This window comes from Idiotropiscis lumnitzeri, chromosome 10, assembly GCF_059441095.1.
Source record: "Idiotropiscis lumnitzeri isolate Australia: NSW breed Sydney's pygmy pipehorse chromosome 10, RoL_Ilum_1.0, whole genome shotgun sequence".
NCBI classification, from domain to species: Eukaryota; Metazoa; Chordata; class Actinopteri; order Syngnathiformes; family Syngnathidae; genus Idiotropiscis; species Idiotropiscis lumnitzeri.
The window spans coordinates 15,945,978-15,957,565 of record NC_142400.1 but is presented as its reverse complement, the minus strand read 5'-3'; the positions used below and the strand labels follow the sequence as shown (position 1 = coordinate 15,957,565).

The following is an 11,588-nucleotide window of genomic DNA, read 5'->3' as shown; positions in this document are numbered from 1 at the left end:
CCGTCGTAAATCGAGCACGTCTGCTGTTATTAAATGTAGTTGCACTCTTTGTCCGCCAAGTGTCGCTGCCTTTTGTGTGACGTCACGCCTAAATACGAATTAATCACGAGAAAATAGTCGAAGCTGAAGCACTAGCGACCCGTAGATGGTACTTGTGGTCATAGGTTGTGGTCACCTGTTCTGACGTAATATCCTGTCTTTATAAATCATCACAAATTCTGATGTATGAAATTATTTGTGATGTAGCAACTTCTGTCTGAAACTACAAAGAAGATGACAGAAGTGCGACAGGGAAAAGCGAGAAAAGGCAGAAAAATCATCATCCAAGAGGAGGAGGAGGATTTCGAAGAGACAAAATTGGAGCAGACTGGTGAGAATTGTTAGATATTAAAAAGAAAAAAACTGTATCAATGATTGATTTACACTCGCACAGTATAAACATTTTATTGGATCTCACCAACAATTGCATATCATTGAAGGACCAGAACACGCAGGGTAATTGCATGAGATCATCAGATCGTCATCCTTTATTTCGCAACATGACAATCTGAAAATTATTTCCCGTTAGATTTATGAAAGTGGTCAATTAAAAGCTTCGATAGGAGCGGATTTATTTGAAACGCTGGCCAACACAAATTATGTAGAAGACATCCACCATCCACACCATTAGATTAATTTACAAACGTTGTACCAAAAGGCCGTTACAAAAAGCTTAGTTTTAACTCGCACCGTTAGATAAGGTATGCTTCATTTAACGATTTGCTTTTGGGATTTTTAGTCTGCACTGATGCATACAGAGCTGCAAGGTATCATTTTGAGAGTTGTTCATTTTTTAGCTACTGAGAGTGGAGCAAGTCAAAAATATTGCAAACAGCTAAACAGATGCAATTAAAGTTCTACACCACTTCACACTAAAATCATAATACAATACATTTGAAATGTATATTTTTACTCACGTAGCTTTCACACAACGCTCGAGGACACTGCCATAATATTTTAGTAATGTGATTGAATGAATTAATTAATATACCCATAGCTACATCATATCCTGCAGAGCTGTCTTTCTGTACTTTCCAATGCCACGTTGCCATTATTTACATTAATTTTGCTATACTATAGCAATTTTGTCGTTACAGTTGGTGCTACATTTTGTGAAATACACGTTATTAGTGCTGTCAAATTAATTGCGATTAATCACATTTTTCAACTACTATTTTTTGCTAAGCGTCTAACATATTTACTTGAATGATATCTTGGAATTGATGCAAAATCACCAAATATGAAGTACATATTTAATTCAAAGACTGTTCTAATAGCAGTCTTTGATTCTTGAATACAATCTAAATGGAGACATCTGTACAGGCATTTTTCTCTGAAACATTTCTCAAAACTGCCCACAAGCGCCACACTCCAGCAGTGTTGGTTTGCAAGTGGTAACTTGAACACAGTGTTTTGTTCTGAGACGTGCTAATGATGTACAGCTAATATGGCACAAAATATTTGCAAAGTATGCAAGTTATTTTTTAAGTAAACCAAACTGAGTTAACTGAGTTAAAATATTTAACTGAGTTAAAAAAAAATATTAATCACCTGACTTAACGCTTGAATTTTGACAGCCCTAGTTGTTATATATTATTTTTGCTGTTATATAGTTTAGTGCGTCTTAAGTATTATTGTGTATATGCTTAGGTGCTAAAAAACATTAAATTGACGTGAGACTGACTATTTTATAATATTCTACAGGCAGAATATTAGGATCCAGCTTGTGAACTGGATCTTATTAGATTGTGCAGCTGTAAAGTTATGCTATAGTTGCCATTGTGGATGTCTGCATTAAGGTTGTGCCTGCTCAAGAAGTCATTCTGACCACAAATCTCCTCCCGCAGGACCGCGTGACACTACTGTACGCACGCATGTGTTTTTTGCCCTACCCCCCAACCCAACCAGTGCTGGTGTAATTCCTCCTGTCGCTTCCTGCAACTCCTCTTATGTGGCTCTGTGTCACGTGAATCCCAACCCTCCCCCAACTGTGATGTAACCACTGACGGCTTCCTGTGGGTGTGTTTTCATCCTGCCTCCCTCCATACACTCCTTCTCCCTCCCTCTCGCTCTGTTTCTCCCCTCCAGATTGTCCGGTTGAACCCAGCCAGACTGTGGGAGGGGACGGCCGTTCAGCTGCTCCTGCGGAGAGGGGAGACATGGGTAACGCGCAAAAGAGGCCCCATGGCAAAGGGGACGGGGCCCCGCACAACGAGTCGTCACACTCTCATCACGGACAATGGAGAGGCAAAGGTGGCAGCTCAGACAAGTACAAAGTCCCGCAAGAAACCAAGGACAAGGCAACTAATGGAGAAGTCAAGAGGGGCTCAACGGCGTCGAATGATCACGCCAACAGCGACTGCAAGGATACTCCACCGGCTACAAATGTTGGCGAAAGTGTCAATCTTGATGTGCCATGTGGAGCCCTCCCCTTGCCTCTATCCCGCTTAAAGAATGAAGGAAACCTGCTGTTTAAGAATGGACAGTTTGGCGATGCACTGGAAAAATACTCCCAAGCCATTCAAGGTTACAGTGATGCAGGTATGGCTGAGCTTAGCATGTTATTACTAAAGTCTTAGTATGTACACTCACATCGCATATTAACAAAGCTTGTCGTGTGACCATGACATTTAAGTAACCAGTAATTAGCTTGTTAATGTGTTGTGAGAAGAAGCTGGTCCGTATCCGCTCACGTTCTTTCACCTGCGCCCACATCTGAATAAACATAGCTTCAAATCATCAACGCTCTAATTCAAAGGACATGACCTTGCCAGCGTAATGTCTGAATTTCAATCTGTTTCTGTTGAAATGCAATTGAAGCGATTCGAATATGCCTCAGCAAGCACTAACCTCACAATCCACCCAAGTGGATGTGAGTCGGGACTCCCACCCAAGTAGAGTGATGCGACACTTTGGGCTTGCTCTAAATGGACGGCGTTTCTGTTTTAGTCTCAGCCTGGCACTAAGCCTCTGTGCTCAGGTCTGTCCAGGTCACATGACTGCCGGTCAGTCACTATAAAATCGGATGGGACTGCTGATATAAATCTCACATTGGAAGGAAGAGAATAAATGAGGACGATTAAAAGATGAATCAAGGGAAATTGATGCTTCCTCTTTGTTTCACTACTTTGCGCTGGACTGCCTTAATGCCGCGGTGCTTCTCTTTATACGTTATGTGACTGTTTCCATATGATGGAAGTCTGCAAATGACTCTTTAGTCATTTTTCTTCTACTCGTGTCGCTGCAACATTCCATACATGACTGTCACCTGCCTCATCACATCTCATAATCAAATGTTGTTCAAGCTGTGATAAGCTTAAAAGTTGAGTATTAATGTAGTGTCCACTAAATGTACACACTGAACACAACATTGGTAACGCTTTCATCTGATAAAATCCAAAAGTGTTGGAAATAACTCTACAATAATGCTATGTATTGGATGCGTTCTGCCAAAAGTAGTTGGAATCGCCTCCAGCACACCTGCGCAACAGTGAGGATAAACAATACATGGATGAACTTTCCAAAAACTATTAACTGGGCACTCAATGAAATGCATGTAATTAGACATTTCTTTGACTCTGTTAAAGCTATTTCAATACAGAAATGCAAACTGGCGCAGGATGTGTTTTCTGTGTAAGCAATTACAGGAACTTGAAAACCGGTTGGATGAGTGGTTTGCCCGGCCTTGCCATGCTTGTTTTGAGTTTTAAACTTGGACCAAATGCATTTTTGATGTTGGAATGTGTGGCTGTAGAATGCATCACATCAGACTGGATACTGAATATACATGCACATATGTGTGTATGGATATAAACATTGGGTATAAAAAGTCCACCTATCCCTGTTTAGATGCCATGTTTTTACTAATATAAATAATTTCAAAATTGCCACGAATGTGACAAAATGACATCCTTTTTTGGGGGGAACAAAAAGCAAACATCGGAGATAATGCAGAAGTCTGCACACCCTCCTCCAATGTGGCTGTGTTCAGAATTAATTAATCACGGTCCGAGTCATGTTGAATGTGAACCAGCACACACATAGGTAGCATTTTGAAGTGCTTCCGAAGAACCCCAATTAGAGTTCAGCTTTTCTAGTAGACTTATCATGACATTTCTTTTTGCTTTGTGGTGACTGACTGGTATTTAAAAATGTTCCCAATTATCTCCATGTTAACCAACACCCCAGTTCCAGTTGAAGAAAAAGAACCACAAAGCCTATTGCTGCTCCCAACATCTTTAATTGTAGGTATGGTGTGGTGTTCTTTTCGTAGTAGTTTGGTGGGGTTGAACTGACTCATCAAAGAAACCTCCTATAACGGAGAAAAGACAAAATTGCTGTAGGGTCTGCATAATAATAAACACTGAATGTCAGACATTAACACGCCCACAAGAAACATTTAGCTGATGTTTCGTTCTACCGTCAGTCTTCACTCACACAAATGCTCCTCTTCCTCCGACCACTATTTCCTCTCCGCTCTTTCTTCCACTGTGCAGAAAATAATATAGTTGCTAACATTAGAATCCCTGTTTGTCATTTTTGCTTGTCTCACTTTATGGGAATTTAGTTGTAGAGAGTCAGAAATGCCATATGGCAAAAACTTTGCTAGGTTGACAACTCTTCAGATACATGTTGTAGCTATTGCTCGCCACCTCGCTTGTACGAGCGTCCTCCCTTGTGCACACAAGCACTCCATATTTTACGTTTTACTTGGACTTGAGGGTCACTGTGAGGGCTGGTCAGAGACTTGATTTTGGTTTAATCACAAGCGCTTTAAATGCTAGCAGGTGTGTGCTGACTCCCATTGAATCAGTTTGTATGTGTTGGTTTATTCTGAACACCATATTCACAGTTATGAGGATTAGGATTGATGAAGATTTATAGAGAAGGATGGTTGGCTGGTTGAACAGACCATGTCTTTTTTTTTTTCGGGGCCCGATACCGATATTAGCAGTCAAGGAGGCTTAGTGATATTTTGAACCAATATTCATTGTCAGTAATGGAAAATATTGGCATCATTTTTTTTTTAATTATAACTCCAACTCTTAACTTTGTTAAAATGTCTTAAAGGGGAAGTCAAACCCCCAAAATTATTTGCAATAATATGTTCAATGCATTTTTGCTCGGCAGCGTGTCATAAGATATTGAATGAAAACACAAGTAAATAGCTCTCTATAATTTTGTATAGTAAATAATTTTCCCAAACTTTTAAATAACCGAAATGTTATAATTTGCCGCCAGATAAGAAAAAAAATAAAGCTGGACATTTCTTTAGATTACCGGGCTGGCTGATATTCATCCTGTCCTTAATGAATAATATATTCATTAGAGAAGAAACACCAACTTCCGACATAATTTCCTTGTTATTTTTAAGTGGATATTAACACATTGTTGAAAATGTACCTTCTATGTTAAATGCACAGCATTCATAGATTGCTTTTGTTTTTCTTGCAGGTATTGATAGTCCAGATGATCTGTGTATTCTGTATTCTAACAGAGCAGCTTGCTACCTGAAAGATGGCAACAGTCAAGACTGCATACAAGACTGCACACTGTGAGTTACATCTTCACCTTCTAATGCTCTGCGTGTGTGTGTGTGTGTGTGTGTGGACACATAAATGAAAATAAATGTTAATGGTGTAGTCTAATAAATCTGTCACCTCTAAAAATGAATAATACAATGTTGTAATTGGCCACTTTCATATACTTTAACTAATCTCTTTATCAGATTTAAGATTAAGCAGAAACTTGGTCTTTTGTTTTGCTGCTTTCATAAAGCTAAGTTAGGTAACCCGTATTAGTGGGGAAATAAAGCCTTCACTATACCAAGAGGTGTTTGTAATATTTTGGTTACCTTAAGAGGTGTCAAATATTGTTCAGTCAGTACCCCTCTGACAGCTTCATGCATTAACTAGTGAGTATACGCAGTATTTGTCAAAGCAGACATGACTAGATGGACATCGTCTCTCACACCGGCATCTGCTACCAGTCTTGATCCTTTGATTCCTATTTATACTCATCAGCGCCCTGGAGCTCCAGCCCTTCTCGCTCAAGCCCCTCCTGCGCCGGGCCATGGCTTATGAGTCCCTGGAGCGCTACCGCAAGGCCTATGTGGATTACAAGACTGTTCTGCAGATAGACGTCAGCGTGCAGGCAGCACATGACAGTGTCAACAGGTATTTATCTGACTCTGAAGCATTCTCATCCGCATTTTAGTGAGTCTTTATCATAGTGACGCATCTTCCTTGATGTTAGTACTTTAATATTCTTTTATGTTTTGCCTGTGTTTGAGGGATTCTACATGTTTACATTTGTCCACATGTCCCGTTAATCAATGCATTCAGGATCACACGCATGCTGATTGAGCAGGATGGTCCGGACTGGCGAGAGAAACTCCCAGAGATACCTTTGGTTCCTCTTTTGGCCCAGCAGCACCGCAGAGAGGAGCCGCCCACTGCTGAAGTGCTCCACGCTCGGGCTGAGAAGGCTGCTAAGGATGCAGGTTTGTGATTTGGAAAAAAAATCAAAGCGACTTACTCCTGCTGTTTTTAGCCTATCCGCAGACACACTGGGGGATTACGCTCTTAAGTGTGAAAGGAGGCTATAAATGTTCTCTGTGCAATTATGTGGCCACAATCAGAAAGGCACATCCCTGAGCTGGGATTTACTCATTCATGTACTGACTGGTCTCTGCTTGAATGAGCTGGAACAGAACTTTGCTTCACATTGCCAGAGCGATATATATACTGCAAAGTTACTAGCCACAAGATTTATTTAATCCAAAACCTTTGAATTCAAACACAAAACTATACGTAATATACAATAGGGGCATGGGGTTGTCCTGTATTTTGCAAATGAGCTACTGCTACACACCTTTGACCGACAAACCAGCCGTCCCAGTGACAGTTTTTTCACTGATTTCTCTTAAATTGCACTGCATTTGTTTTTAGCTGCCAATATTTGTTTTGTCGTCTAGAAAGGAAAGCAGAAGTTCGTTTTGCAAATTTGAAGCAAGATGGTAACGACTTGGTGAAAAAGGGCAATTACGAAGATGCCCTGGGAAAATATTCGGATTGCCTTAAGATCAAGCCAGAGGAATGTGCTATCTACACCAACAGGTTAGAAACCCATGTGTTCAATTAGTGTGTCATATATACATATATATCGTTTTTTTTCTTAGATATGTATTTTTTCTTACATTTGACATGAACCGAAGCGCATACCGATGAGCAGATCTGTCAATCCGTCTTTCCTGGCGACTGACGGGAAACTTAAAAAAAAAACTGATCGACTATGCAATGACGGTGAACCATTGCAAGTGAGAGCATCCTAGCGTAATTCAAGATGTGAGAGTTGTAGTGCATGTACATTAAGAAGCAGAATTATGCACTGCACTTATTGTACTTCAAAGTTTGTAGAATGTTATATAGTACCTGTGTTTATTTGTAGATGGTTGTTTTTAAGTTAATATTTTGTTGAGTTTTTCCTACACAATAATTACCGTGATGACTTTTTTTTTAATGTTGCACACAAGAAACTCATGTTTCAAAAAAACAACTAATACCAACCCCCCCCCCCCCCAAAAAAGAAAATTCAAGGAAATTCATTTCAATTCAATTCATTCAAGGAAAAACTAAAGCTAATAAAAACTAACAAACCCACTCTGAAAACTAGTAAAAATAATACTCAAAACAAAAGTAAAACAAACTATAATGAAAATTCCCAAACTATTATAAACCTGTTGCACAGGTTTATATCCTCTTGTTGACATAAAATATCATTGAATTGAATTCCGGCCCTTTCCTGTTGTGTCGCATTCAAGATTTTCTTATCAGAATGGGACATAATCAGATGAGATGGTGATGAGAGACAGAAAGGTCCTAAGTCAGGTGTGCGTGTGTGTGTGTCTGTATGTGCGTGTGAATTTGGACTGGCAGAGCCCTGTGCTACTTGAAGCTTGAGAGATTTGCTGAGGCCAAGCAAGACTGTGACGCAGCACTCAAACTGGAGCCAAGCAATAAGAAGGCTTTCTACAGACGAGCGATGGCCAATAAAGGGCTTAAGGTGAGTACAGCTGGCCAATATGACGAAAGTCATGCACGTTCATCCAATATATGTTTTGCTCCCAATTTGCTTCAGGGAAGGATTTCCTTTTGGAAGTCTTTTGCAGCACTAAAAGTATTATTATATATTTTTTGGACCCACTATGTGAGTGACCATCCATATGGTTTATTGTTCCTTGTGACAGGACTACCTGGCATGCAGCACAGACCTGCAGGAGGTGCTTCAGCAGGATCCCAACGTGCAGGAGGCCGAGAAGGAATTGGAGGAAGTAACAATTCTACTCAAGCAAAGTCTCGTCACTGAATCCCCGGCTAAATCCCGGAAGGTCATCCCCATTACAGAGGTACAGACTGATGTTACTAATAACCCTGTTTACAAACTTTTTAAGTTGCGCTGTTAACCCTTTCTCCCCTCATTTAAAGTTAAAGCACAAGCAATAGTTGTTCACGTATTTTTATATTGTACTGTATTTATTTTAAACAGATATTTACTTGAATAATATCTTGGAATTGATGCAAAATCACCAAATATGAAGTACATTTAATTCAAAGACTGTTCTAATAGCTTACTTTGATTCTTGAATCCGATCTAAATGGAGACATCTTTACAGGCATTTTTCTTCGAAACATTTCTCAAAACTGCCCATAAGCGCCAAAGTCCAGCAGTGTTGCAAGGCCCAGTGGGAACTTGAACACTGTGTTTTGTTCTGAGACTTGCTAAAGATGTACAGCTAATATGGCGCAATTTATTTATGCAAATTATTTATGAAGTAAATCAAACTGAGTTAATTGAGTTAAAATATTTAACTGAGTTAAAAAATGTTGGATTGATCACCTGAGTTAATGCTTTAAATTTGACAGCACTTATATATAAAAATAATAATTACAGGGCTGGGATGGATTAATTGCATTTTCATTCATTTTAATGGGAAAAGTTACCTCAATTTATGACATTTTGGAGTTACAGACGGGGTCACAAAACAAATTAGGTTTGTAAATTGAGGTACCCCTGTAAATACAGTGATCATACACGTCATTGGTTTTGTTTGACTTGACTTTATTGAGCAATCTTGTTCATCATCAATCAGTCATCTGGCTCATGGATTGGACGGGCCATTTAACTCATTCCATCATTTTTACATGAATGACTCAGACTGCCTAAAACCAAGCATACTGCCATCCCTCCCAGTTCCAATGCATGTCTGGCGTTACAGAGACATCAATGACAGTAAATTAATAAGGAATATCTTGTAGTGCCGCTCTGAACCTCTAAGCAGTTATTGAATAAAGCCTCCCTTAAAATAAACAGACTTTATGTCAGCGCTTCATTCTCCCCCATAGGTGGACGATGATCAGGAAACGTCAACTGTGTCAAACTCTCACAGTTGTTTCAGGGAAGAGATGAGCAGTAAATTCCAACCAAGCAACGCATACGAGTTTGGCCAAGCTTTAAACAATGCCTGCAGCAGTGGCAACATGGCGGCGTGCGCCGACATGTTGGCTTCAACATCTCCAGAGCTGCTTCCGCAGTTTTTGAGCACTCAGCTCAATGGGCAGACCATCAGCTTCATCGTCAAAGTGCTGGACTCGCACCTTCTAGAGAAGGACCCCAACCTCGTTTACAAACACCTCAGTCATCTTCATACTGCTGACAGGTTCTCGGTGAGTTGTACATCCCTCACATTTTTCTGAATATTCTATGAAAAATATTATAAACTATATTCCTTGGCTGCAGCTTTCACTTCATATTTGGACATCACATGCAAACACCCGTTAGCTGCTTTGAAAACTGATGACATTAAATAATGCAATTCAGGTGTGAATGGGGAGCACGTGTGTTAAAATTGGCGTGGCACAACATTCTATTATACAGATCCCAAATAAAGCACGTTTTTGCCTGACTAATAATAAGTAGTAATGGAGTTGTCTTGCAAAGTCGTGCTACTAGTGACCCTTTGTACTAGTATGCCCTTTGTCTTCACTAGTAAGCACAATTTCATGAACTAGTAAACCAACTAGGGCACACTAGTGAGGACTATCTTAATAGTAATGTTTGTTCTTTACTAGGCTGACAGTAGCTTCAACTTCTGTGAGACATTTCTTCACATTATTAGGACGGCAATGCAGCTAACTTATGAGTGAGGCAAATTTGCACTTGGACATCTACATGATACTAGAGCTACTAGTCAAGGGCTTTAATGTAAACTTGTATTATTAATAGCATTATATATATATTATCAATAGTAGTACTAGTAGCATGCTGTTTTCAACTAGTAAAGTTTTGTGTCACGCAAGTAGTTTTATTCATACTATATCAACATCTTAATAGTAAATCCATGCACTAGTACTCTTTGTCGTAACTAGTAAGACACTTCAGTGCTCTGTTGGAATGACTAATGCACATTAGTACAACGGTCTTAGTTGCAATGTTTTTCCACTATTGCCTTCCACTAAAGGATGACATTTCTATACACTAGCAGGAAAACTATTACATTAGTTTAGGCAAAACTTGTTGGTGTTTTGGTTTTATTAGTAGGGTACAGGAAGCTACTTCTGCGTCACACGTGTCTAGTAGTATGGCCTAATGGGGTAGCTGAACTAGTAAAGTTTGACTATGTCACTATTAGTGGCCATAAGTTATACTATCCATGCGTCCATCCATCCATTATCCAATGCGCTCCACCTCACGAGGGTTGCGGGCGTGCTAGAGCCTATCCCAGCTGTCTTCGGGCAGTAGGCAGGGTACATGCTGAACTGGTTGCCAGCCAATCACAGGCCACACAAAGACGAACAACTACTCACGCTCATACTCAATTCTGAATGTGTGTGCATATTCTCAGGTCGTACTGATGTTGCTGGAGAAGGAGGAGCGGCGCCACGTGACCCAATTGTTTGAGCACCTGTCATCTGCTGAGAGCACAGAGTTCACCAAGAATGATGTTCAGAACCTGGCCAACAAATACATCTGAGACATCTGCATCCTCCCTGCCCAGCATGAGCTACTGCTGCATCCCCACAACTCTTGGATCTATGCAAATCCCCCCCAAAAGAAGCGGGCTGCTGCGGAATGTGTCCCAGAGTAAACACATTCACTTGAACACTTCTCTGTGCTGTAAATGATATGAGATTATACAGTATATTTAAAGTGACTGTATAAGCAATAATATATTTTCTTTGATGACATTTTTGTTCTGGAGAATTACTTTTTTACCACTCTAACCAATTCTCTACAAAGGGCACAATAAGACGAGTGTCCTGGAAAATTGGGCCCACGGTTGACACACATTTTCACAGTAGCAGCACTCCTTTCATATCTGAATGTTGATGAATGAGCTTCTGTCTAAGCTGCTGATGAGTGCATGATGACTTTCATTTCAGGGAATTTTAAGATATTTAAGACTTTCCTTTCCTCTGGGAAAAATCGCAAAGTTCTTTAACTGTATAGAAAGTACTGTATTATAGAAGGCATAGGTCGACATGATAGAA

The 11,588-nt window shown here is 40.0% G+C and overlaps 1 protein-coding gene across 2 annotated transcripts; it reads left to right on the top strand.

Moving 5' to 3' along the window:
* The first annotated feature begins 141 nt into the window (after nt 1-141).
* On the top strand, nt 142-11,285 carry LOC148329504 (sperm-associated antigen 1A-like). Of its 2 annotated transcripts, none has more exons than XM_088305861.1 (10): nt 142-370; nt 2,128-2,580; nt 5,494-5,593; nt 6,063-6,215; nt 6,384-6,541; nt 7,016-7,157; nt 7,977-8,103; nt 8,288-8,446; nt 9,444-9,764; nt 10,943-11,285. In XM_088305861.1, the coding sequence occupies exons 1-10, from the start codon at nt 274-276 to the stop codon at nt 11,069-11,071; spliced, it is 1,839 nt and encodes a 612-aa protein (XP_088161987.1). In that variant the 5' UTR covers nt 142-273; the 3' UTR covers nt 11,072-11,285. The 2 variants fall into 2 exon arrangements, with proteins under 2 accessions (XP_088161987.1, XP_088161988.1); XM_088305862.1 differs by having other exon boundaries at nt 227-370; nt 1,887-2,580.
* The last annotated feature ends 303 nt before the right edge of the window (nt 11,286-11,588 follow it).